Source organism: Balaenoptera borealis, assembly GCF_965194805.1.
Source record: "Balaenoptera borealis genome assembly, chromosome: 14".
Classification (NCBI taxonomy): domain Eukaryota; kingdom Metazoa; phylum Chordata; class Mammalia; order Artiodactyla; family Balaenopteridae; genus Balaenoptera; species Balaenoptera borealis.
Genome location: NC_138875.1, coordinates 90,925,320 through 90,951,775, shown reverse-complemented (window position 1 = coordinate 90,951,775; position 26,456 = coordinate 90,925,320). Strand labels below are relative to the sequence as shown.

Genomic DNA, 26,456 nt, shown 5'->3' with positions numbered 1-26,456 from the left:
TGGGCCCACGCTGGGCTGGAGGGCGCTGGGCCCTGGAGTGGGTTTTGCGCACCGAGTTGAGAGCTGGGAGGCCCCGTGCGCCCACAGAGGGTCTCCGCGTTAGAGGGCGCAGCCGGCCTGCCCTCCGCCCGCCCCCTCTGTCCCGGGAGACCCCGGCGCTGGTTGTGCAGCTTGAACGTCAGAATGAACGGGGAGCCGCTGGCCGTGCTTCCTCAAACCCCGCTTAACGCCTGACCCCCCCCCCCCGCCCCAGCTCCCCTGAGCTGCCCGCGATGAGTAGCTCACGCCCCCCGAGGTGGAGTGAGTTGGGGCCCTGCCCTCGCACGCCCGTCTGTGGAGGCAACGCGTGCCAGCGTCCTGTCCCGCCAGCCCTGCGAAGCCGGAGCCCGACGCCTGCTGGCTGCGTGGACGGCGGGGCGGCCTGGTCTGTCACGGGGACTCAGCACCGGCCCCAGACGCCAGGCGGGCAGCCCCCGACCCGCGGGCACGGAGCGGGGTGAACGGCTGGCTCTCGGAGGGCCCGGCGTCCTTCGCACCTTCTTTGGGCAGCGGCGCCCGATTTCCCTGGGGCTTGGCCTGCGTCCCTCTCTCGCCCGGGGACCTATGGCCACGCCGTGCCCGCCGAAGCCCCTGCCGGCGCTGAGCCCGGACAGAGCTGGAGGGAGACCGAGCAGGGCAGCCGCTCGCCTGCTCCCTCGCCGGGAGGTGGAAGGGCCGCTCCTACTCGGGCTCCCCCGGCCCCACGCCGGGAGCCGCCCCGCCCGACTCCACCCGCGGCCGGGTCAGCGGAGACGCCCTCTGCCGCTCCCCACCCCGTCGTCAGGGACGGGCGGTGAGGGCCCCCCGAGGGGCTGGAGGCGGCTGGAGGGAGGGGCGCCGGTCAGAGGCAGGGCGGTCTGAACGCGTGGGCGGCAGGTGACGGAAACGGATCAACGTCGGCCCCGGAGAGCGACACGTGTCCCTCCTGTCGGTGCAGCGAAGTGTGCGGGGTGAGGGGTGCTGGCCGGCCTGTGAGAACTTTCTCTTCATACTTTTTCAATAAATCGAAACGTGTTCTAAAGCTTATTACAGAGAAGATAAAGGAGCTTTCTGTACAGATACAGAAGTAGCTCCAAGACGCAGAGTAACCGCAGGCGCAGGGGAAGCAGGCACGCAGTTCGCTTTTCTGTGTGTAGGAGACGGGGATGCGGACGTGGGCCGGGCGGAGGAGACCATAATTTCCCACTTCCCTGTAGTTGTAAAAAGCAACTTGGAAGGACACACAAGGAAGTAATATTTAAGCAGGTGGAGGACTCCCTTATTCAACACAAATGGAACCCCAAACTGCTGAAAACCGCCTGTCGGTTCGGCCGGCCGTCGGGTTGAGCGTCCAGCCCCTCCTGGCAGCAGCCCGGGCCCGGCGCTCTCTGCTTGGCTTTCTCCCGCTGCCCGTCGTCTCTTCTCTCCGGGAATCTGGGTCACGGAGAGCGAGCTGATCTGGACGCAGGTCTCACCCGGGCGGGCGGGGACATCCAGGCAAAGCCTCACTGGAAGCTGGTGGGAATGTGTTTTTTAAAAAATATTTATTTTTGGCTGCGTCCTGTCTTCGTTGCGGCACACGGGCTCAGTTGCCCCGCACGGGCTTAGCTGCCCCGCGGCATGTGGGATCTTAGTTCCCCGACCAGGGATCGAACCCGGGCCCTCGGCAGTGAAAGCGCTGAGTCCTAACCACTGGACCGCCGGCACATTCCCAAGGAGAGAATATTTTTAAAGGGGAAAAAGTATTTAGCAGAATGTTGATAACACGGGAAGCTGCCCAGTGACAGGAGGGCAGTCCATCCCCGGGGGCCCCGAGTTCCCCATCCCCAGTCGCCCACAGAGCACATCCCGGGGCCGGTGTGCGTGGCTTCGGCAGCAGCAGGGATGACTCGTGCGTCATACACACCGTGAAGAGCCCGATTCCCTGGCATTTTCAGGTGCAGGAAGCTGCCACGCCTGCCCCACCTCCCGCCCGGGATCCTGCCTGGACCAGCGCCGACCGATGGGAGACCGGACTGAGGACCTCTTCTCCTCCAGTTCCCGCGGCGGTGATGGTGGTCGCCAGTCTCACGGACCCTGACACCGAGTCCATGGCAGGTGTCGTCTGGGCGACGTCCGTGTAAAGACCGCGTCTCCTCACTGCACCACGAAGCTCCCCTGGCAGCTTGATGTCACCCGCCATCACCCCAGCCCGCTTGGCTGCAAACAGAAATGTCCGCCGTGTTAGACGGGGCCTGACAGACGCCAGACGAAGCCCACGGCCCCAGCCCGGGCGTCCTCTGCCAGGGCTTCCCCGCAGCTGACGTCAGAGGATGCACCCCCATGACAGAGGCCCGCTCCACGGCGCTCGGTCAGTGACTGTCCTGCTGGTGTCGGCCCAAGTGGTCATTTTCCTGCCAGGACTCTTCCTCTGGCTCATAACCCCCGTTCCTTCACAGTGGAAATGATGCAGCCAATCGACGGCTCTGCACAAAACAGCAAAGGCGCACAAGTAGCAGGGAGAGAGAAGGTCACGGTCGGGGCTCACCCGTCTTCTCTAAGGACACAGAACCCATACGCCATGAGAAAAATGAAGGACCGTGTAAAAGAAGCAATTTTTGCAGGTTAAAAATATAAAGTCAAGAAAGAAGTGACAAACTGGGAGAAAATTATTTACAAAATAAATAATACAGAAAGGAGGGCCTATAGTGCAGTAAGAAGCTCAATAGTAATAAACAGCCAAAGTACAAGGTTGGTTTACAGAGGAGAAATACAAATGGATTTTTAAATACAGAGAAGTTGCTCAATCTTACTCATGATTAAAGAAATGAAATTAAAATGTGAGAACTTTGTATCTTTCTGATTCAGCCAAGGTAATGTTTGCGTCACACGGCTTTGGGGAGGGTGCAGAAAAGGCACTCGGGTTTGGTTGGCAGAGAGCCCTTTCTGGAAGGCAATTACTTGCATCAAAATCAAAAGCACACGTTCCCTGTGACTTCCACCGCTAGGGATGGTGTCTGCAGCCTCCGTGGTACCTGTGTGCCCAGGTGACGCCTGCACCAGGATGTCCAGTGTGGCTGGCTCTCGTGGGGGGACGCTTCAAACAGCAGGAAACTTGGCGTCCATCCGGGAGGATGCCCCCGACACACACGCACCCGGTCCGTGTGCCAGGACCGTGTCCAGTGTACGGCGATGGCCAGGGCAGGTCCTTAAGTGCCGACACGGCCCTGTCTCAAAGGCAAACACGTAGGACAAAGTACAGAACTCTGCGTGAAGTGGCCACCACTGTGCGAAGGGACAGGTGTGCACGACACCGATCTGCGTACGCGTCTGCCGGGCAGCGGGACCTCGGCCAGAGCGGGAAGTGGGTCCTCGCCCGCGGCCCCGTCCCCCGTGGCCCCGCCCCCTCCCATCCGCCCACAGACAGCTCCCAGGGGTGTGTCCTGCTTTCCCGACGATCTCGAGCAGGACTCCTGGGAAGGGGTCTACTTTCTACGCAGGAAAACGTCAAGGTTCCATTTCTGGGTTTTGGACGACGGGCAGAACGAGGGCGGACTCCGTCTCGGGCGCAGGCGCGTGTGAGAGGGCGGCGCCGGAGGCCCCCACTGCTGGTGCTCGAGGGGAGGCACAGACCACCCGGGGCCGTGAGCACTCCGCAGAGACAGGCCCGGGACCCCGCGTGACGCGACCAAGCGCCCCTCCGTGGCCGTGGCTGAAGCCTGCGGTGGGCTCACCGGGGGCCAGCCGAGCAGGGCCCAGTGAAGGGACGGCCTCATTCCGCACCATCCAGCCGGGTGAACGTGGAGGACATCTTGGTGCTAAACATAGAAAGAAACCCACCCAAACGGCGACGCCCTGCCCAGGGGGCGGGGTGGGGCGGGACCTCCAGGCCACCTGCCTCTCCTGCTTTGCGGGGGCTGAAACGGCTGTGGCCTTGTGCCCCGTGCAGGGCCAGGGGAGCAGGACAGGCGACCCTTACGGCCGTCCCCACGCCGCGCGACACCCACGTAGCAAGTGTTAGAGGCCAGTGACAGACGGCAAACAGTAAAGAACTCACAAGCCAAACAAGGAAGAAACTGCCCACGGTTACTAGCTAGAAAAGGTGTTTTCCTCCCATTTTATTTGATAATACATTTTCACAGAAACAGGATATTATTTACAAATATACAGGTAAGAGACTGCTGGTCAAAAATCTTAAACCTAAAATGTCATCAAAAATTAATTTACAAAACCCGCCAACGGTCCAGGAGCCCCAGCGGGATGGTCTTTGCAGGACGGGGCTCTCTGCTCTGCCAGCTCCTGGGGCCCCAGGCCCAGTCGCCCACGGCCGAGTCTCAGGAGGCACTGGTCTGCATGTTTTTGGAAGCTGCGAGCATCGCTCTTACTTTGGCCATGAGGTCCTGTGCGAGGAGAGACAGAGGGCATCCCTGGGGCTCCCGTTAAGACTCGGGAAGCGGATGCTCCACACAGGGAAGTAGCTCGCGAACGTGTTAGCGGGTGAAGACCGAGGAAACTGGGGGCAACGTGCTGGGTGGCTGGGGACACACCCAGGCAGGCTCAGGGCCCAGGAGGAGACGCTCAGGCCTGGCCAGGAAGGAGGAGATGGGGCTGCCCGGAAAGGGGGGCCCAGGGACCAGCTGCCCCGGGCAACGCCGACACCACGGCCTCCAGGGGACCAGCCGGGACCCCCCGTCAGGACCCACAAGATGAGGGGACACAGGGAGTGGAAACTAGGCCCTTTAGAAGAAGATGGGAGGAAAGAGAGACCCACTCCCACCTTACCTGAGTGATTTTGCTCTGCACGGAAGAAACAATTGCTGAGGAGATCTGACCGTCTTTTTCCTGAGAAACTCCCCTAACGCAAGTAAAGAGAGAGGTCAGAGGCTTAAAATATACTTTAAAAAGCCGTTTTACCTGTTTCCGGTATCCTTAGAAAAGAAATCAACATTATAAATATATGTATTTCACTTTTATATTTTATGTAACACATTTGAAATATTTCATAAAATGCAACATTACTCAAAGATATGTTCATATAAACATTATATAAGACACATTAAAAAAAAAAAAAAAGAGATGAAGAAAAGGACAGAAGCATAGAAAGCTAGCGCCACACTCCCTGAGTCTGACCACAACCCGAGTGGGCGCCTCTGGCGCGTCGTGAGGACTTTCGGGGGCCTGGACACGACACACAAGTGGTGGTCGGGGCCTGTACTGAGTCACGTTTTACCTTTAAAGAAGCCGCACCTCAGATTCTGACCCACCTCACGTGAGCTGCGGCCTCTGCTGCTCACCCACCAGCATCGGGCACCGTAACGCACACTTGCGGAAGCAGGGGGTCTACAGGCGGGATGGAGGACCTGATCCCCTGCCCCCGACCCCTGCCCAGGCTCTGGGTGGGTGGTGTGGGCGGGCGGCTTTTCGAAACAGGACTGTCTGGCAAATGTCCCCCGACAACCACGGGCAGCCAGGCAACGAGGGTCACCTGCGCTGGCACGGGGAGACTGCGGGACCATCAGTGTGGACGCCGACATCCCCACGGCCTGCGCGGTCAGGAAGTGACGGGTTCACCCCTGCCTGCTCGGGCTGAGAGGGCGCGATGGGTGGATGGGGGTCCTGGGCCCCCGTCGCTGCGGAGTCCAGTGCCTGACCCCTCCTTTGGTCACAGCGGGCTCCCCAGCTCCCACCCCATACGGCCCACGTGAGGACAAGGCACCATCGGCGGGGAGCCTGGAGAGACACTGGTTTGGGGACCGCTGCTGGCACACTACGCGGCCGCCCCGCACCCGCTCATAGAGTTCCCTCTGCCCGAGCGCGGGGCGGGCGGCCCGGGGCACCGGAGGCGGCTTCTGGACCCGCGCTGCCCAGGCGGCCTCGGTGCTGACCCACCTCAGTGTCCACCCTCCCCTCATCTGGAGCCCGAGTGACACGTGCAGGAGGATGTGGGGCGCAGGGCCCGGGGCCGGGGGTCTGCCAGCCCGCCCCTTCCCGGGGACCCCCGTGGCCCAGAGGTCAGGGCGGGCTTACCTGGAGCGCTCCTGGCTGGAGCCCCGACTCTCTGCAGGAGAGATGCTGGCCGAGTGCCGGCGCGCGGCCTGCTTGCTCGGGGAGGCTGGCTGGGAGCCGGCCTTGGACTTGGTCCGCGACCGTGAGCGCCTCTTCTTCTTCTTCTCATGGGGGCTTCTGGAAGGAAAGCGGTTTTAGACAAAGGCACAGCGCTGGCTCTGAAGGAGTTCTGGGTGCTCTCCATGGGACAATGCGGCAATTTCACCCACCCTTCTATACACATCGACTCCTTTTTAAAGCTATACACATTTAATTAACTTGAAACGGATGGATATAACAAAATAAAAGTCGTGCAGAAGTAAAACGTAGACCACCTTCTCGGCAGAAGTCCTGAAGTCAGGTGTCTGTGGGTTTAAAACACGATCAGCACTTTATCTGCATTTAAAATAACCCAAGATAAGTAACCAAGTGCTGTTTGTACTGCTTGTTCCTTTACGCTGACTTAATGGGAACTTCCAACCAGAAGTGGAAAATCATTAACACCGAGCGCTGCGAGCACAGACGCTGGCGTGTCCTTCCGGCCTGAGGCTAACGGGCCCTCACGGCCGTGCCTCGCTGCCCACGGCCCACGTCCTCCGAGTCGCCAAGGCCCGTGATTCCACGTCAGAAACGCCCCCCAGCTCCTCCTCCCCCTCCAGACCCGCAGCCCGCACTGCACTTCGCCTGGGCCCACCGCCTCCCGCACAGAGGCAGGTCTCACTCCGCTCCACGCCCTGCCCTGTGACCCTCCTCCCCACGGCCCTGAAGCACAGCCAGCAAGAGGGAATGTGCAGGTGGTGGAAGCGCTGAGGTGCAGGCCCCTCCTCGCTTCTCCTGAGACCACCGCTGCCCGCCCTTCAGAACCCGCGGGCGCCACAGCTGCAGGCCGCCCTCCTGCTGGGACCGTCTCCTGGAGTCTCTGCAGGCACAGGTCACCGCTGGTTTCATCAGCCCCCGTCTCAGTTTCTGCCGCTCCCCCCTTCCTCCCGGGCTGCGTGTTGCTGCAAAGCACGAGAGGGTGGATCCCTGGCCGCGGGCAGCTGGGCGACCCGACAGGAACTGGGCCTCGGGAGACACCGCCCGATGCCCGATGCCCGCGCCCTCGTCCTCAGAGCGCGGCTGGGGGGTGGACGACGGGCTCCTGGCGCTGTCACCTCCCCTGCGTGTCGCCACTGCTCTCGATACGCACGTCCTGGGTCACTGCCTGCACAGCTCACACCCCTCCTGGCTCCTCGGGACTCCGGTGGCTCACGGGCCCTTCCCAGCCTGGAGACACCCCAGGGCCTGTCTACACGCCCACCCACCCCAAGACCAGTGCACCTGTCAGCCCGCCTGTCACTCGTCGGGGCGCTTCCCTGGGGCGGTCCCGTGGACCCCTGGTGCAGGAGGCTGCTGGCCAGCGAAGCAAGCTGACCCTCCCGCCGGGCAGGGCGCGGCTTTCTGGCTCTGCCTCAACAACACGGAGCTGGCCCTGGGTGGTGGCAGCCGGGCAACTTCAGTTCAGCTGTGGGAGGTGTCCCTGGTGCGCTGGCCTACGTGCAGGCCAGGAGCAAGAGGAGTGGTCCATAAAGAAGAGGTGCTGGGTACACAGAAGTGTGAAGTGCACACCACAGGCCTACTTCCTACACTGCAGACGTTTTGTGACTTTTTGTCTGTAAACACATGGCTAGGATTTCAAAGGAAGCAGCAAATAAAGAAATAAATAAAATATTTATTTGGGACGTGACATACGTCCCAAATGATTTCAGCCCCAAATCCGGCTAAGTTCCTACGGCTGCCTACATGAATTAATTAAAGGTAGGTGAGCAATCCTGAACTGTAAATCACGTTCAATTTCACTACAACTTGATCTCATGACAAGACTTTCTAAGCGTTTCCTTAAGGAATTAACTAATCTTTTTGTTTTTTAAATTGAGGTGTGCTTTATATCCAGCGAAATGCAAAGGTCTGAAGTGCTATTTGATGAGTTCTGGCAGACATGGTGAAACCCAGACCCCTGTCACGACCAGGAAATTCTACCATCCAGAAGGTTCTTCCACTGATGCTGTCAGGCATCTGCGTCCCCTGCCCCACCATCACAGATACGCACTGCTCTGATTTCTATCACATGAATGAAAACTTCAGATAAATCGCATCACACAGTATTAGTCTTCTGTGACTGGCTTCTTTCGCTCAGCAGGATGTTTCTGAGGTTCTTCGTGAGGTGGGTTTCTTTTCGCTGCTGGATAGCATTACACTGTATGAATCTGCCATCACTGGTTGAGGCTTTCTCCTGTTAACAGACACTTGGGTTGTTTCCGGTTTTTAGCAATTACAAACCAAGTTGCGTCTGTGGTCAAATGTTTATGGCGAGTAAACACCTGGGACTGGCACGGTCAGGCCATGCAGCAGTATACGTTTAACTATGTAGGAAACCACCAAACTGTTTCCCAAGTGTTTCAACACTTAGTCATGCCCATCTTGCTTATTTTCGGCCGTTCTTGTCAGTGTAAAGAACACCTCACTGTGGTTTTAATCTCTGCATTTCCCCGACAGATGACTGAGGAAGCTGGGCACCTTTTCATATGCTACCTTCACTGGCTATTTAAATATATTCTTTTTTTCCACCAAGGTATCTGTGGTTTATTTATCAAGAGAAACTATTCCTTAGCCCAGATATGCACAGTTCATAGTTTCGAAACACAAGTATGTGACAAACTACCGTGGAACTCAACCCAAAGAGATTCTTTACATTCCAAAATCACTTTGCACTCTAAGAGATACCAGCCTTCCTCATCTCCTCAAAATTTTCTACGGAATCATCACTTCTGTAGACATCTTCCTTCTTGGTTCAGCCACAGCAAGCTTACAGACAGCTTGCAACACCCGGGGACACACCGAATGCTCCAGCAGCATGAAACTGCAGACGCTTGGCCAGGAGACTGCACAGCTGAGGTCTCGCTAAGGGACTTGAAGCTCTTCTCCTTGACAGCTCGATGACGACAACCTTCCAGACCGATGGAGAAATGGACCGCAAATACATTCTTCTATGAAATGTCTCTCAAGCCCTCTGCCCCTTTTCTAATTGGGCTGCCTTTTTGGAATTGACATAGGCCTTTGTCAAAGATACACATTGCAAATACTTCTCCCCGTCTGGGGCCTGCCGATGCACTTTCTTAACTGTCCCTTTTGAATGAAGTTTTTAATTTCAATGAAGTCAAATTTATAATTTTTTTCTCTTACGGTGGGATTTTCTACATCCTCAGGAATCTCTGCCACCTCATAAATGTATTCTCCTTGTTTCTTCAAAAACAGAATGGTTCTAGTTTTCATGTTTAGGTCTGTGATCCATCTTGAGTTAAGCTTGGTATCTGGGGTACAGGTCACTTTTCTTCCATTCTGATGTCCAGTTGTTCAATCAAGTTTTGCTGAAAGGACTTTTCCTCACTGCACTGTTTTGGCTCTTCACCTTTTTAAGGTGTACAGTGCACACTGATTACTGTAGCTCTCTAGTAAAGTCTTGAATTGGTAGCAAGAGTCCTCCAACTTAGTTTTCAAGGTTGCTTTGACCGCTAGTCAGCGCGCCAGTATCTACAAGAAGCCTAGGGGAGTTTTGATTGGGATTGTATTGGATCTGCAGATCATTTTGTGGAGAAGAGCCATCTGAACAATACGGAGCCTTCCAATCCATGAATATGGACTTTCCCTCCATTTATTTAGGTTTCCTAAACATTTTCTCTGAAATGTTTTGTGATTTTCAGTGTAGAGAGATCTTATACATATTTCCTTACATTTATCCATAAGTACTTTGCTTTTTTGATACTGTTCCAATTAGTATTGTTTTTAACTTCATTTTTCGGTTCTTCTAGGCCAGTATACAGAAATAAACTTAGAGGTTCCTTAAGATTTTACATGATTATGTAAGAAGACACAGTTTTATGCTCTCCTTTGCAATCTTTAGGCCTTCTATTTCTTTTTTCTTGCCGCACTGTCGAGGCTATGAATTCTATTACAGAGCAGACACCTTGGCCTTGTCTCCGATCTCAGGGGGAAGGCACCAGTAAGTGTGATGCTAGCTGTAGGTTTTGCAAAGATGTCCTTTGGGAATTCCCTGGCGGTCCAGTGATTAGGACTCCACACTTCCACTGCTGAGGGCCCGGGTTCAATCCCTGGTTGGGGAACTAAGATCCCACAAGCCACAGGGTGTGGCCAGGAAAAAAAAAAAACATGCCCTTTACCAGATGGAGAAAGTTTCCTTCTATTCCTGCTTTGCCAAGTTTTTTTTTTCCCCCCTTTTTTCTTTTTAATGAATGGGTGATGAATTGTGTCAAATATTTTTTCTGCATCTATTGAGATGTCATATGATTTTCTTCACTTTTTCTGTTAATACCGTGAATTACAATGACTGGTTTTTGAATGTTAAAGAACCTTGCATTTCTGAGACAAAACCCATTTGGTCCTGATGTATTATCCTTTTAGTTAATTGCTAGACTCAAATTAGCTAATACTTTGTTAAGGATTTTGCACTTATTTTCCTGAGAGTATTAGTTTATGAATAAACACATGCGTGTGCACACACATCCACACCCCCCCAACAAAACACACCACACTCCACACCACACAGATGTGCACACACTGTCCATCTGCTTTAGGATGGTCTCATGAGGTGAACTGGGAAGTGTTCTCTCTTCTATTTCCTTTGAAGTGTCTTTAAAATTGGTTATCCCTTTTTTCTTGAATGTTTGTTAGACTCTACTGATAAAAGTCATCTGGGCCTGGAGTTTTGTGGAAAGGTTTTAAATTATAAATTCAGTTTCTTTAGCAGATGTGGAGCTACTTAGATTTTCCATTTCTTCTGCTGTCCATTTGGGTAGTTTGTTTCTTTCAAGGAATTTGTCCATTTCACCTATGCTGTTAAATTAACCAGAATGAGATTTATTTCCTTATTATCCTTTTAATGTCTATAGGGTCCTTCATTCTTGATCAATCTAAAAAAAGATTTATCATTTTTTAAAATCATTTTCAAAGAACCATCATTTGGTTTTACTGTTTTCCTCTGTGAGTCTGTTTTCTATTTTGTTGATTTCTGATCTTACTTTTATTATTTCCTTGACTCTATTTACTTTGAGTTTAATTTGTTCTTCTTTTTCTAGCTTAAGACAGAAGATTAGTTTTTAGACCTTTCTTTTTTTTTCTAATATAAACACTTAAAGCTACTAACTTCCTTCTGAGTACAGCTGCAGAAGGAGTATGTTACATTTTCATTATCATTCATTTCAACATATTTTCTGCTTTCTCTTGTGATTTCTTCTTTGACCTATGGGTAATTTAAAATGTGTTAACTTCCAAGTATTTGGGGACTTTTCCAGATACCTTTCTACAGATTTTTATGTGGTAGGAAAACATACTCTGTGTCATCTGAGTCTTTTGGAATGTGCTGGGACTAATTCAGTGTTACAGGGAACGATTTAGCCTGGTGACTGACCCACGCGCATGTCACGAGAGTGTGCATGCTTCACTGCAGGTGGTAGCGTTTAGCTGGTTAACAGTGCTGTTCATATTTGCTGCATCTGTAGTGTTCTACTGCCTGCCTTTCCCTTTAGTTCTGTCAGTTTTGTTTCAAGTATTTTAAAGCTCTTTTATTCAATGCACGCATATAAAACATTATGCCCTCATGAAGAACTGGCCCCTTCATCATTATGAAACTGCCTTCTTTATCTCTAGCACCACTTTTTCAAGTCTGCATGGTCTCCTGTTAATACAGCCACACAACCTTTCTTCTTATTAGCATTGTGCAGTGTATCTTTTTTCTATCTTTTAGATCTTAACCCATTTGTATATTTAAAGTGTCTCTTATAAGCAGCTTAGTATTAAGTTTTGCTTTTTAATGCAGTCTAAAATCTCTGCCTTTTAACTAGAGTTTTTAGTCTGCTTACATTTAATGTAATTATTTGTATGGATGGTGTTAACAATCTTCTTGTTTTCTAGCTGTCCATTTGTTCTTTTTCCTCCTCTTCCCCACTTTTCTGCTGTCTTTTACATTAATAAAGCATTTTTATGGTTCTCTTTAACAGTCTCTATTGGATTTTTAACCTTTTTTTTTTTAGTGGTTGCTCTAGGGAATTATGATATGCATCTTTCAATTGTCATAATCTACACTGAATTAATAACGCTTCATGTATGATACAAGAACCACAAAACAGTAGCATATTCCCATTCACTCACTCAACAAGCGTTTGCCAATGTGCTCAGTGAGTGCTGAGCTGTAGGAATTCAATGCTAAACCCTGCCCCCCACCCGAACCAATCACATACTGTTTACTGTCATAAAGTAACTGGAACTTCCTGTTGGAGTGTACTGTAATATGATTTGGCTAAACATTTTCATGAATTTTACTTTTAAAAATATTCACCCTGCCCAGATCTAGATCTCCAAACACTAGAAGGAACCAGGATTCCTAGGAGAAACAGCTGACCCCAGGTCTGGGGCAGGGAAAGCACCAGCTAAGCCTGGAATATCTTGGGCCAAAAGTGACAAAGTACTCAAAGAACAATGGGGCCAAACGTGAGACAATGTTACCATCAAATAGAATATAATGGCAACGGACTGTTGCATAACAAATAAAAAACAAATCCCCAAACCCAAAGTCCACAGTGATACTAAAACAAAGGGGGGTGTTTAGAGAAGAAATGAGGAGAAAGCTGCTGGCCACAGGACACTCACACTGTTCCAGTGCCACCCCACAGATGACTTGTTAGTTCAAAGAGGAAAAGGTACAATTACACAGCAGACACAACCAAGTGATCAAACTCAGTGTCACTGGCAATGGGACAAAGGGACACTTGTGTGCCTCCTGGTGTGATGCAATGGGAAGTTACACAACTTGCCAAAAATACTTAACATGAACACAGCCAAAAGGACACAGTAAGACAAATCCAGAGTGTGGGACCTTCAATGATACAGGTGATCTGGGCTTGTCAAAGTCATGAAATATACACTCACAGGAGAGTGTGAGGGAGGGAGGAAGAGGAGGAGAGAGAAAGGAAAGCAAATGTGGCAAAACGTTAACACTGAATCAAGCTACAAGTTACATGCAGATGGGTGTTTTTAAGTAGTAAGTTAAAAACTTTCTAGTAAGTTAAAATTTTTTCAGAAATAGAAGTCAGGGACCTCCCTGGTGGTGCAGTGGTTAAGAATCTGCCTGCCAATGCAGAGGACATGGGTTTGAGCCCTGGTCCAGGAAGATCCCACATGCCGTGGAACAACTAAGCCCGTGCACCACAGCTGCTGAGCCTGCGCTCTAGAGCCTGCGAGCCACAGCTACTGAGCCTGCACTCTAGAGCCCGTGCTCTGCAACAAGAGAAGCCACCGCAGTGAGAAGCCCACGCATTGCGACGAAGAGCAGCCCCCGCTCGCCGCAACTAGAGAAAGCCCACGCGCAGCAACGAAGACCCAACGCAGTCAAAAATAATAAATAAATTAATTAATTAAAAAAATGTTAAGTTAAAAAAAAAAAAGAAAAAGAAAATAGAAAAAAAAAAAGTCAGTGAAAGCAGCACTCAAGTGATCAGCTTGTAGAAATAATCCTTCAAATCTGGCAGGAGGCACTTTCCCCTCAGTCGGGGTGTCCTGACGGGATTAAAGAGACCCTGACTTGGCGGACGAGTTAGTTGCCTGCTGCCACACTGAAGCAGAGACCCTGAAGCTACTCCGAGTAGAAGGACGGAGGGGACAGCCTGACTGCTGGGTTAACACAACTCGCCTGCCAACAGAACACATTCTTGGCCTACAGAAACTCGCGGTTTGTAATCAAGCCCAGGAAGTCGACCAGTAATCGTGCACGTGTTCACCTCTACTGGGCTCCTCCTGAGTCCACCACTGTCCGCGACCCCTGAGTCAGGTCACAGGCTTGATCCCGTCTATCAGGGCAGGGTAGCCAGGCCCTGCAAGTAAGCTGAATCTTAACTTCTTTTGTCTGACTTATTAAAGTTCTGATGATAACACAAGCTCTGATGAATCCTAATATAATCACCATCTTCTCTAGTGATGGCTCTTTTAATGCAAAGGTTGATTTGAGGGCAAAGCAAGAACTCTTCTGTTAGGAGAGATCTTCGGCTACAAGAAATTAATTTTAGACCATGCCCTTTACATATACCAAGGGTGATGATAAATTTCAAATGTCAATTACTTGCATAAGGAATAAAATTTAAAATGGACTTCAATTTTCATCATTTTATCCTGCAACAGTCACGTATGCTTAGTGTGGGAGTTCCAAGGCAAAAAATGAAATTTATAAACAGACGGAGTGAGTCTGTACATGAAGCCTTCACTGAAATATATCAGTTTTACAGCTCCTTTCCTGATTTTTCTGTTTTAAGAAAAAGAGATGACATTTTATCATTTAATGGAACTATTGCATAACTAGCCAGACTGCAGGAACATTTTTCAGTTAGAAATGCCTTTCAGAACTGCTCCTGCATGTATACATGTAGCTGATTCACTTTGCTATACAGCAGAAACTAACACAACACTGTAAAGCAACTATACTCCAATAAAGATGTTAAAAAAAAAAAAAAAAAAAAGAACTGCTCCTGTTGAGGGTGTTTGCTGATGGAGGGGCGTCTCTGAGGCAGGTTTGGGTGATGGTTGGGTTCATTTGTCCAAGAATGGTGGACACCTGAAATGCAGATGTGTCCTCTGGAAGACTCTGGAAGGTTCTGGAACCCCGGGTGTCCTGACACTCAGCAGCATGGCGTCATGAAGTCTGAGACTACGATGGGCAACAATGGCGTCTTGCCCTTTTCTGGGTGTCTCGGTCACCGGGACGGCAATGTTCCTTGTCTACCTAGCAGAGCCGCGGCCCGCCTTAACTCCAGTGCAGAGACACAAAAAACGGGAAGCCCTTGTTTTCAGAGAGAATGGAAATACAGAAGCCAAGTGACATAAAGCATTCAGGTGGCATCACCCACGCTGGACTGGATGATCCCCAGATGGCACCCCTCAGCTGAGAGGGAAACGCCCACTGGCCCACCGGCCATGCTCCTGGCTTGGGTCCTGTGTCTCAAGTCAGTGGTGGTGCCAGGGCCTCTGGTGGCAGAGGTCAGCCCCAGAGCTCTCTTCCTGGCAGCAGGGACAGGGGCCCTGGCTTGCTGAGCGTCCAAGGCCCAGACTGGGGGTGACGGTGACATGGGAACCAGCCTCTCTCACTCTCCTCAACTAGACAGGTCTCTCCTAGCGGTCAAGGGGCCAGAGGATGGGCCCTCTCCCTGCTCTCAGACCCCACGAGGACCCTGTGGCCTTCCCCTGGGAGCTGCAGCCGAGGCGTGGCCACCTGGGCGGCAGGAGGGATCCACTTGAGACCTGAACTTCGGATTCTCCCTGTCACTCGTCCCTCCACTCCTTTCCCTTCTCGACATGTACAGGGTAAGGAGCTGTGTGTGGGGGTCTAGGGGCAGCTAGACTTGGGGGAAATGTGACCCCAAGAGCTCCCAGCAGGGCCAACCAGCTGCAAAGACAGGCGGGCTCCAGCACAGGCAAGCGCCCTCTGCTTCTGAGTTCCAGAGCAGTGCAAACGCTGCCAGGATGACTCGGGATCGGCCAAAGCGGCTGCTCCCCGGTTCCGGACAGCTCTGTGCCGGAGACGTGGGAGCCCCGCTTTCCAGCGCAGGTCCCGTGTCTGCGAAAGCTCCGCTGCCTACCTGGACCGGGTCCGCTTCCTGCTGACTCCAGGGCTGTTACTCATTCGGTAGGCGGTGGGGACACTCCTGTCCTCCCGCCGTCTCTCGGGGGAGTGCGCTCGTCTCCGAGGGGACCGGGACCGGGACCTGGCAGAGGAAAGCAGGCATTTCAGTCCTGTGTGGGGTGGGCAGGGGAGCACCTCCACTGCTGAGACGGAGGCCAGCCCTGGCCTGAGCCCGTGGGGCATGGCGGGTCCCTGCCTGTCCTTTCAAGGCCCGCCCCCCGCCTCCCTACTCTGCTGACCCGGAACTGGATCCGGGCTCAGAGGCAGACGCTCGTCACACCAATGCTAAGCTTCTGAGTGGGGCACAACTCGTGCTGAGGCCGGAGCCATGGGCTGCTGGTCCAGACACTCAGCGGTAGCCAGCTCCCGCGCACCGGGGTCTCCCTGCAGTTCCTGGCGGACGCGGGCCTACTGCTGCTCTTCCTTCCTCTTGCCTTTGCCCATTTGGTCTCCCTAAAAAACGTTCCGCTCACTGGTATTTCTGTCAAAATTAGGTAAGGAAAGGCAACAAGATTCAAGTGAGTTGTTTCCTCTTGTTCTGAACACTGGCAAGAGGAAGAAACGGAAACGTGATGAAGTTCGAGGACCCCCTGGAAATCTCTCTTGTTTGCACTCGTCTTATGGCCTCTCGGCGTGCAGAACAGGCTGCAGGCCCGCTGGCAGGACGCCTGAACCTTCAATCCGATTCAGACCATGCCGTTCCCAGGAAAATTTTGGCTAAATCATTTGTTTACGAGATGTCTAATATTTTTTCCTCCCTTTCCTGTGCCTGGAAAAGGACTATTCTATTCATGCAGTGCCGTGATCCACACAGGGCAACCATGGCCCACAGACACCAGCACGCGGTACTCCAACTCGAGACCCTCACCCACAGGGTCAAGGTCCTAACGGAGGGCCCTTTAACAATGGGTTTAGGACTTTTATTTTAGTTTTTTGTCTATTCAGTGAAATTACTGTTTTGGGGAGACCTGAAATAAGCAGAAATCTGGGCGGGGGGGCGGGAAATTTCTTTCTGTTCTGTTTCTATGACAACCCACTCAAAAACGATATACAGAAGAGATGTTTTGATTTTGTCATCTAAAGAAGTTCTACAAGGAATCATGTTAGTCACAGTAAAACCCCCAACAGCGCACACCGTTGTCGCAAAGATCAGCCTGTAATCACATTCCACCCTCTGTGTCACAGGGGAAACCCTGAGTCACTCCTGAAAAACACCGCAGCCACGGAATGACCTGCTCCGGGAGAGACGCGTGCCTCGGCTCTGGGGCTCCTCTGACACAACTGCTTTTCAGCTTATACAATGGTTGTGATTTTTGTTTCCAGAGCTTTCCTAAGATTTAAGTAACAGATTACAAAGGTGAGGTCAGTCAGACACCGTGACATTTTACCAGGCTTTCCCTCAAAAGAGCTCCAGGAGTCAAATCTGTTCGTGGTCGAGGCTGCCCGGTAACTAACGGCCTTGCTGTGCTGCCGCCACCGCCGAGCTGCCCCGACACGCCTCCGAGCTCAGCGTCCGCGGGAGGCCGTGGGTCTGTGGTACGGAGGCACGTACTTCACGTTCAGAATGACATGTGCTGGCCTGCGCGGTGCCAGAGCCCCGAAAAAAGCTCTGGTCAATCAAAGCCATAGCACCTACGGAACGCTTAAACACAGACTTCTACAATAAACTCAATAATCAGGAAAATAAATTAGTTTTTAATGTCTGCAAATCCCTAACTCTGACATACAAGAGCACTTTGCAGTGGCCACTGGTACTAGCTTTCTTTGAAGTGAAGTGCCTGTTAGCAGCAGAGTCCAAGTTACCTGGGAAAAAGCCCATCTCAGAACGAAGGGCCATGAGCTACACCAGATGATACTTAGGTTTTATTTTAATTAAAGAAGCTCCAATGCTTTTATTCTGTTAAGTAGGGTCTGGATATCGCTACCATGACACAGTGCAAGAAACAGGAATTCCATTTTAGTAAGTAAATCATCTGTATAACGTGACCAGAGGCCTTCTCATAAAGAAAATGAAATAGTCTGAATTAAAAAATTTTCAAGCATAATGCAACTCAGATTTTTTTTCTTAAATGATCATAATGGTTTGCTTTCAAAGAGAGTCATAAGGAAACTTCTCATCTGAATGACAGTGATATTTATAAGTAGCTTCTTTCCACCAGCGTTTAACCATTTCAGGAACCCAGTTCCTCCATTCCTGTTACTTTACTACTCACACGTCCTCACGGAACTGAACAAGCAGCGCTGGGGACCCGGCAGCAAGGATCTGGTACCAACCAGGCTCAACAAGCAAGAGGCTCCCAGGTTTTAGTTCTTCTCAAGCTTGAACTGTGGACCCGACTTCACCTGCAAACCCTTCCTCCCCTCCTGCGTGGGCAGCGTCTCTCCCCAGCGCGGTCACCAACACGGTGGCCGGGCTCTGCCTGGGGTTACGATTCACTTCCTGGAAACCAGCACGTGAACCGGCGCCTTGGGGGAACGCCAAGCACCCCACCCTCCTCTAGGGGCCAGGATCAGGAGATTAAACCAATCACCCTCACCGGTTTGCTACGCAGTTATCAGGGGGAAAACGTAAGGAATTACAAATTTCAAACTAAAATACGACCCCAATTTTGCCCGCCTGAGTTCTTTTTGAACATTAAATATAGCACTTGCAAAAGACACATTAACCCCCAGATCCCAGACCCTTCCCCGAGTGAAAGCCCCGAGGGAGCCTGACTTCTGGAAGCGACACGGGGGGCCCTGACCCTCCTCCACACAGAGCACCTCGCACCGCGGGGCTGCAGAGTTCCACCCAGAATCCCCCCAACCTCAGAACGAGCGAGACCAACCCCCCACCAACTAACCAACGACACGATGCCGCAGGCAATCTCATCAAAAGCTTTACAAATAAGCTGAATTTCAAGCTTCAGTCTCATTGAGCTTTGTTTTAAAATACCTACACTGTTACAAGTGGATTTTAATTTTAGGCAGTGAATTGCATGAGTACATCTTCATCCCATTAAGGTATAAAACCTAATGTGATATAAAAGTAGAAAACAACAGAGAAAGAAGTCTTATACTTTAATCAATGTTGATTTAAAAGACACCGAATACTGTCTTTCGGTAATCACTATGCTTTCTGAGAAGCAAAAGACTGATTTCCAAAACTAAAGATTTTTCTATGACGAATTCACCTTTGGAGAGCCAGAGTCATCTATAATTTAAGACATATTTGATAAATGGGACTTCAACCATACGAGCATTAACATATTAACATAAAAATTACTTACGACATAAAAGCTTTTTAATCTTAACTTTCTACATTTTATATAGGATTTCAGTAATTTAATATACAAGAGAAAATATATTTCAACTGTAATATCCTACAACAGGTAGAAAGAAATATTAACAAAAGTCATTTTACTTGGAGCTGGCGGTAGTCTTTTTAAAACAATTGATTAAGTTGTGTCAGGCCCAAGAAACAAGTCTCATATATCCTATGCAGACATTATGTCTGTTATGGGTTAGTCTATCTGAAAAGACAGATAGTTAAAGAGAAAATTATGACAGTATCATTAGCAACTTCAATATTTTGGTTAAAATTTAAATTTCTTTTTTTTATACTTCAAACAATTCATATCACCAAGAATACCAACCTCTCTCATTTTATAACTGTTTATTTTATAAATCCAGTTGGATCCCTAGAAATTATTAGTGTGAGCCTGGATTAAGAAAGCAGGTCTGTAACCAGCTTAAGAAAAAATGCAGTATTTTCAAATAAAAGTCACTCTTCTCAGAAATAAGAGCTGAGGCAGGATTCTACCTGGTGAAGGTGACTTATCTGACTTATGTCCGCAGGGCCCGGAGACCCACCACGAGACAGCTGGTCTCTCCTCCGTACCTCCAGTCAGAGCCCTGCAAGCGGCCTCCGGGCCCTGAGCTCAGCGGTGCTCTGATTTCAAGAAGCAGCACCGCCACATGGAAGCTTTCAAGGCAAACGCTCCTGGACAAATACTCGGAAGGTTTGGTTTTATAATATTATTTTTAAAAAATGTTATAATAAAGTTGTGCTCTGCCTTGATATTTTATCTAAACTGCAACATCAAACATCAAAGATCTGACTTATTTAGTGAACTTAAGTCAGCTGATTTAAACTCAAATTAACTAAAAGTATCACACAGATACTATTGAGATTAAAAAAAAAGTTTGAGAGTTATGAAAATACTCAGCTCTTTTTACACATAAAATATTTTAACTATAGGTCAAATTAAGGTATAATTGGTGGTTTGCCATCACAGAACTCACACTAAAAATTTTTTGAACTTAACTTTTTCTTTTAACTGAAAATTACAAACTAAGGATTAGGATTTTGCTTCTTGCAGTTCTCAGCACCGAATATATGAAAACAATATAAAATATACTTGCATATAAAATATGTAAATCTATTCTAAAATTAAAAAATATTTTAAATGTATTAAAATAATATACAAAATGACTTACTCTATTACATATAGACAGTCAATAAATGTCACATAAATCCTAGAAAGTTAAAATTCCAGTGTTTCATGAACACTTCCAGTTCTGAACAGACCAACCTGTGGGAAAGGTCTGTGGCCATCACATCTGACCAGACAGGCTCACTTCAGTACTAGACACCAGCATCTACTGTATGTGCTGAGCACTCACCATGAAAACCAACTCATTTCTTACACTAGGAAACAATCTAAGGAACCCTGAGAGTTACCAATCCCCCAGATGGAGGTTTATGAATGAATTATACTCTCTTCTCTTTGAGCCCTGGAATAAAGGATAACTAGGAAGAATTTTACTGGGTATGTTATTACTCAGAGGGCTTGTACAGGCCTAATTATTTATTTCCACTATATAATGTTATAAGAAATTTTTTCAAATAAGAAACTTTAAAAAGTTTTGATATATACATACAAATTTCTGGGGACTTTCAAAAATTGAAAATATGTCAGCAAACTTGTTCATTTAATTAAACAACAACAAGCTCTGTGTGTGTGTCTGTGTGTGTGTGTGAGAGAGAGAGAGAGAGAGAGAGAGAGAGAGAGAGAGAGAGAGAGAGAGAGAGAGAGAGAGAGAGAGAGGGAGGAGTGATGGAACTTCTAAAGAACTAGCAAAAACGCAGAGGGCAGGACTTCCCTGGTGGCGCAGTGGTTAAGAATCCGCCTGCCAATGCAGGGGACATGGGTTTGAGACCCGGTCCGGGAAGATCCCACATGCTGCGGAGCAACTAAGCCCTTGCGCCACAACTACTGAGCCTGTGCTCTAGAGCCTGCGAGCCACAACTACTGAAGCCTGCGCGCCACAACTGCTGAAGCCCGTGTGCCTAGAGCCCGTGCTCCACAGCAAGAGAAGCTACAGCAATGAGAAGCCCGCACACCTCAACGAAGAGTAGCCCCCGCTCACCACAACTAGAGAAAGCCCGCGTGCAGCAACAAAGACCAATGCAGCCAAAAATAAATAAATAAATAAATAAATTTATTAAAAAGAAATGCAGAGAGCCAAAGATCAAATTTATTCTAATTTCACTGTAGACAAGTGTAAATACTTGTCAAGCCTTTAAGGTCTGGTCTGGGTAAAAATAGGGAAAGCATGTTGTTCTAGGATATATTCAAGACAGGCAGATGTGTATACAAGTACACTTTTTTTTTAAACATAAAAAATAAAAAGTATAGGGCACCTGCATTTTTCCCATGGAAAGGAAAGAACTAACACCAGGTGTAGAAGAAGAACTAGATCAGTACAAGTGCTGTGCTAAAGAGAAACTGAGATAAGTCCAGTCAACATTCAGTAATAAATCAGAAGGCATGAGGTAAGTTTTAAAATTAAAAATTTGCTTTCCTGAACCTCCTGCAAGCCAGGTGCTTTAAAAAAAAGAAAAATACCTGCTTTACTAAGCAGCAAATTCTGTGATCCTTACAGGTTTTCATGTTTATTACTTCTGTTGCCTGAAATGTTAAGCTGCTTCCTCAAAAGCTGGCTCCTTGTAAAGGTGGTTTTTGGTCGAACAGTGACTGTGGGTGAGAGGTTTGGAGAAGCAAATTAATCGAGAAAACAGACGTGTGCCACTGTGCTCCCTCCTTTATGTGCGCTTGTAGGTGCTGTGCCAGGGAAGCTGAACACAGCCAAGGTACAAATTCCTGCTGCTTCGCCATCTGCACATTCACAAGGAGTTAGCCTGGGAAAGCCTACTCGTTCACACCAAGCAAAAGACCCCCAACCTGTGAATCTTCCACACATTTCAGCCGATATGCTAGGCTTGCTTCTAAGACCTGTTAAAACGTAAACACCACTATTTTTAAAAAACCTGGCAGTAGCTGATGAACCTTAGAAAGTCAGGTTAAAAAAATATTTTGAAAAGATCTTATTTGGGTTGGCAGGGCGCATCTCATCAACACACGCAGGTGTGTGGGTCTGTGTTGACGGGGGGCCGGGCTAGGGAGGCCCCGCCCAGCTCTGCTGGTGAGCAGGTGCGGGGGTCTGCACCCACACCAGACGCACACCCACCTCGAGCGCCGTGCTGTCCGATAGGCACTGGGAAGGCAATGCTTTGCTTTCGAGTGGGATCTAGACCTGGACTTGGATGACGAATGGTACTTGGGAGAGCGTGATCTTGTTCGAGACCGTTTTTTGTGCTTTTTCTTTTTCCTCTCTCTCTCTTCTTCTCTCGGCGGGTCTTTGTTTTTGCTTGAGCGCCCTTCCGGCGGCTTAATGTCTAAAGTGGGCAGAGGTCTGCCTCCGGCCAGTAGAGGGCAGGACACAGTACTGGCTTCCTGGGAACAGAAGCAAACGTCTGGATGTTAACAGGGAAAATGCGACATTTAAAAATGTGTGTTTATAAGCTTCCGACTTTGGGGCCCTCTCACCAATAACAAACCAACACCTCTTAGAGCGGACCACGCCTCCCTCTGTGGCGCTAAAAATACTGCCCTGGCATCTTAGGGAGAATGACGGCTCCTTCGAAGTCAAGAGCTGAATGCCCACCTCTCCTGGCCGAGCCTTCCCGTGCAGGGTTCCCTCCCAAGCCTGCTGGGCGGTGGCAGCTGGATTTGACGAAAGGAACGCGGCACGAAGGGCACCGTGTTAGGAAAAGAGCCCCGCTTGCTCTTTCGTAAATAATTGTGACTTTCCACCGAAAAGGAGATTCCTCTAGTATTGCGTTTTTATGAATCTCTGCTCTGCCTGAACCAAAAGAGGTTCCTCTTTGATTTTTAAAAAACTCTTTGTCACAAGGAAAATACATTTCTTTCCTTCTTTCTTTGTACTTGTATGAGGTGATGGATGTGAACTCCTAACTCCTACTAACGTACTGCGGTAGTTATTTTGTTTTATATGTAAGTGAGGTCATGCTGTGTACCTTGAACACACAACGCTGTGTGTCAACTGCTAACCAGAAAACGGTCACTCGCCATCTGCTCTACAAGGATGAAGTCACTGGCTACTGCCGCCGCTGACCTTTGACACACACTGAAAGGAGTTCAGGGTGGAGATCAGGAAGGAAGCCCTCTGTGCTCTGGGAAAAAGTGGCAGAGCAGGCCTTCAGATAGACAGTTTCAGAAGATTTTATGGGCCTAACTTCTCGCACCTCCTCATGCCTAGAAAAGCACTAACATCACGAGTGGTGACATCTGCTCCTCGTGACCAGCGGCCACCTTCTGCCAAGATGTGTGCTATACTGCACGCATCCCTTCACCAAAGTCACATGTGTGCTGACCCCCGGCCCCCAACCTCTGCGGAGCAGTTCCTCAGAGCTCCTGAGAGGCTGTCTCCTGGGCTATCATCCTCATGTTGCCCCAAATAAAACTTAACTCACAACTCTCACGTTGTGCACTTTTTTTCCGTTGACACAATTATATCTCAGTAAAACTGAAAGAAAAAAATAAAGCCACTAATGAGAATCACAAACAAGATAACCCCATCAGTGCAAGTCAGCTGTGCTCCACACATGCGAATGCACCATACCACGGCAGCGCACTTAGTAAGTTATCCGTCGCCCTTAAAAACCTCTCTACCCAAGCATGACAGACACACAGAGGAGTGCGCAGACCTTCAGCACGCTGCCTGTTAAACTCTCACAGGGGGGCACCAGCACACACATCAAGGAGCCCCCACCCTCAGCGCGGTGGCATCCGGAGCACTCCCATTTCTAGGACTTTATTCTACAGACACAGCCACCTAAGTGTTGGAGACGCGCACCTAAGGACCACATCGCACTCTGTGATGATCAACAACTAGAAACCGCCTGAATGACCATCAAAAGGGTACTCCTGGTTCGCTATGGTCCATCCAAGCAGTGAATTAGTACTCAACTTTAAAAAATGATGTGGTAATCCTATTTTTATTGACATTAACATTTGTCCACATCACACTGTAAGATGAAAAAATGAATTTACGAAAAAAAAAGAAAAAAAGAAAAACCCCAACAAACGCAGAACTCCAACAAACCAGCACCAGTATTTTATATTTGCATCTGTGGCCACCCACCGGCAGCCCTTCCCCTTGTCCTGAGAAAGGTCATTTCCTCAATGCGTTTTACGTGAATTTTAACTACAGCCAGTAAATACCACACGCAGAGATACACCAAGGAATCTGCAATGTATCATTTTGTGCCTCGGAGGAGTCAGCCGTAAGGTTTACGGAAAACAATCCCAGGCAGGGGCTGCGGCCCGGCCCTGTCTCGCGGGCCGCGTGGGTGCTGGCTGCTGGCGGGCGCTGGGCTCCAGCAGGACCGGCCTCCCCTCTCTTCTCCGCAGGTCCACCTGGACAAGGCCAACAGGATGAGGGAAAACGACACTTGGTGCAAATGGTTCTTCTCAAGCTGCGCTTCTTGCCCTGGCTCTGAGAGGCCCAGCGGCGGTGCTCCCGCGGCCGGACGAGGATGCCACCCTGGGTTAGGGGTCAGGGCTGCGGCCCGAGGGCAGTGCTCTCTCTGCCTGCCCATCCTTTACACTCGCAACACCGTCTCTCACACCTTCCCTTCCCTGTGAGCCGACAGGCAGCAGGGCCCAGAATCGCTCAAGAACCGTACGCCCTGTTCCCAGAGCAGTTTGTTCCCGCCGAGGTACCCTTTGCAGCCGGGGCCACCGCAGAATGGGGGGCGCACGGGCGGCCTGGCGTTCCTGGCTGGGCTTCACTCGCCTCCTCCCTGTCGGCGCTGCCCAGTTCACTTTTACGGTTCTGCCTAAACTGCCTCCAGGGAAGCCGCTTCACCGTGAGACAGTTCTTCCTATCAAAAAGGTCTTTCTCACTTCAAATTCTTTCAGTGCAATAATATTTTTCGGGTTACATTTTAAAATAATTGGTTGTTGTTAAACAATTCTAACATGTAGAAATGAACTTTTACTTCTAAGGACACCTAACTCCCGCTCTGGCACTCCATAAACATATATACAAAATGATATGTTAAGACGAAAATAAATAAAACGTGGTGCGCTTTCTAACTTTACAGGCTGGCGGAAGGGAGACGCTGGCTGTGCCGCCAGCCACGCTGCCTAGTAGAGAACCCGCTGCCGCACGGCTGGAAGAACCACTTTTAGTGCATTTAAAAAATCCCGGTAACTGTGGACTCTAAATTAGGAATATACATTGCACGAACAAGGAGACGGAACTGGGGGTAAGAGCCGCCAGTGAGCACTTCCATGCCGGCATGCACGAGGCCTCCGGCAATGGGGAGTTAGTGGTCACGGCCCCGGGAGCCCCAGGGCGGTCAGGGCTGCTGCGGAGATTTCCCCCGGGAAGCAGAGAGTCTACTTTAGGAGAACTGAGACATGGTTCCCATCCTTTATGTAAGTGGTTTGTTGAGTGAGGAGAAACACAGGATGGCTGTCCTTCTCCCTCAGGGTCCTCCCTTGCCTGCACATGAGGACAGAACCACGGCGCTCACGAGTGATGACTAGCGCTGCACTGAACGGGGGAGCGATGGGGAAACACGCCCCCCCGTGACGGACGCCTGCCAAGGATACGAACCAGGTGGGCGAGGCACTGCAGGTGGCCAGTCCAGGACAACAGGAGAGGGTGAGTGGCAGCTCAGGAGATGAATTACTATTTATACGTTATTGCCAACCTGAGAATTTGTACCTCTGAACTTTATTACTGCTTCTTTTGCCTTCATCCTAACTAACGCCCGTCATTAGGAATACTTATTTCACCACTGTGGTTATAGTTTAGTACTTCATTTTGAGGCAAGGGAATAAGTGAATCAATATATTCAAAATATAACTCGTCATTAAGTCATGGGGTCTATTTATTCCAATAAAATGATTGATTACCCTTCACCATTAAAGTGAAAATCAGCAACTGAGGGGCGGGGGCCTTGGCTGGGCTGAATTAAGAAGATGCATTGTGACGACCTCACTGTTTTTTTCAGCCTAAAAGTATTAAGAGGATATTAAAAAACCCGGCAGTTAAGACTTGAGAATAAGAAAAAAAAAAGGATAACCAAGCCCACACGCCCCGGGGCAGCCCCCCAACAATGGTGACCCCAGGGGCAGGCCGTCTGTGCCAGCACGTCTCGGGGTCCTGAGATGTACGCTCTCCCCAACACGGCTCCACTTCTGAAACCAGGCAACCCCATGACGCGTCCCACCACGCAGGGCGGCGGCTCTCGTGACCGTGACCGTGACCGTGACCGTGACCGTGACCGCACCAGGGGGAAGCAGGCGCGGGTCACGCCCCTCACGCAGGGTGA

The 26,456-nt window shown here is 50.0% G+C and overlaps 1 protein-coding gene and 1 long non-coding RNA gene across 7 annotated transcripts in view; one reads left to right on the top strand and one right to left on the bottom strand.

Moving 5' to 3' along the window:
- Window positions 1–21,317, top strand: part of LOC309610422 — a 487,797-nt gene extending 466,480 nt beyond the window's left edge. The window contains exon 2 of the long non-coding RNA XR_014233929.1: window positions 20,800–21,317. This is a non-coding gene — a long non-coding RNA (uncharacterized lncRNA). The remainder of the gene's footprint in view (window positions 1–20,799) is intronic.
- The window catches only part of SFSWAP (splicing factor SWAP), an 89,533-nt gene continuing 67,160 nt past the window's right edge, over window positions 4,084–26,456 (bottom strand). For 5 of the 6 annotated variants that reach the window (XM_082353225.1, XM_082353223.1, XM_082353222.1 and 2 more), the window contains 5 exons: window positions 22,277–22,542; window positions 15,720–15,845; window positions 6,025–6,180; window positions 4,780–4,852; window positions 4,084–4,397 (listed from right to left, as the gene is read on the bottom strand). In XM_082353225.1, the coding sequence (XP_082209351.1) occupies window positions 4,332–4,397; window positions 4,780–4,852; window positions 6,025–6,180; window positions 15,720–15,845; window positions 22,277–22,542 (687 nt within the window). In that variant the 3' untranslated portion in view covers window positions 4,084–4,331. The remainder of the gene's footprint in view (window positions 4,398–4,779; window positions 4,853–6,024; window positions 6,181–15,719; window positions 15,846–22,276; window positions 22,543–26,456) is intronic. The other variant, XM_082353221.1, reaches the window with a different exon arrangement.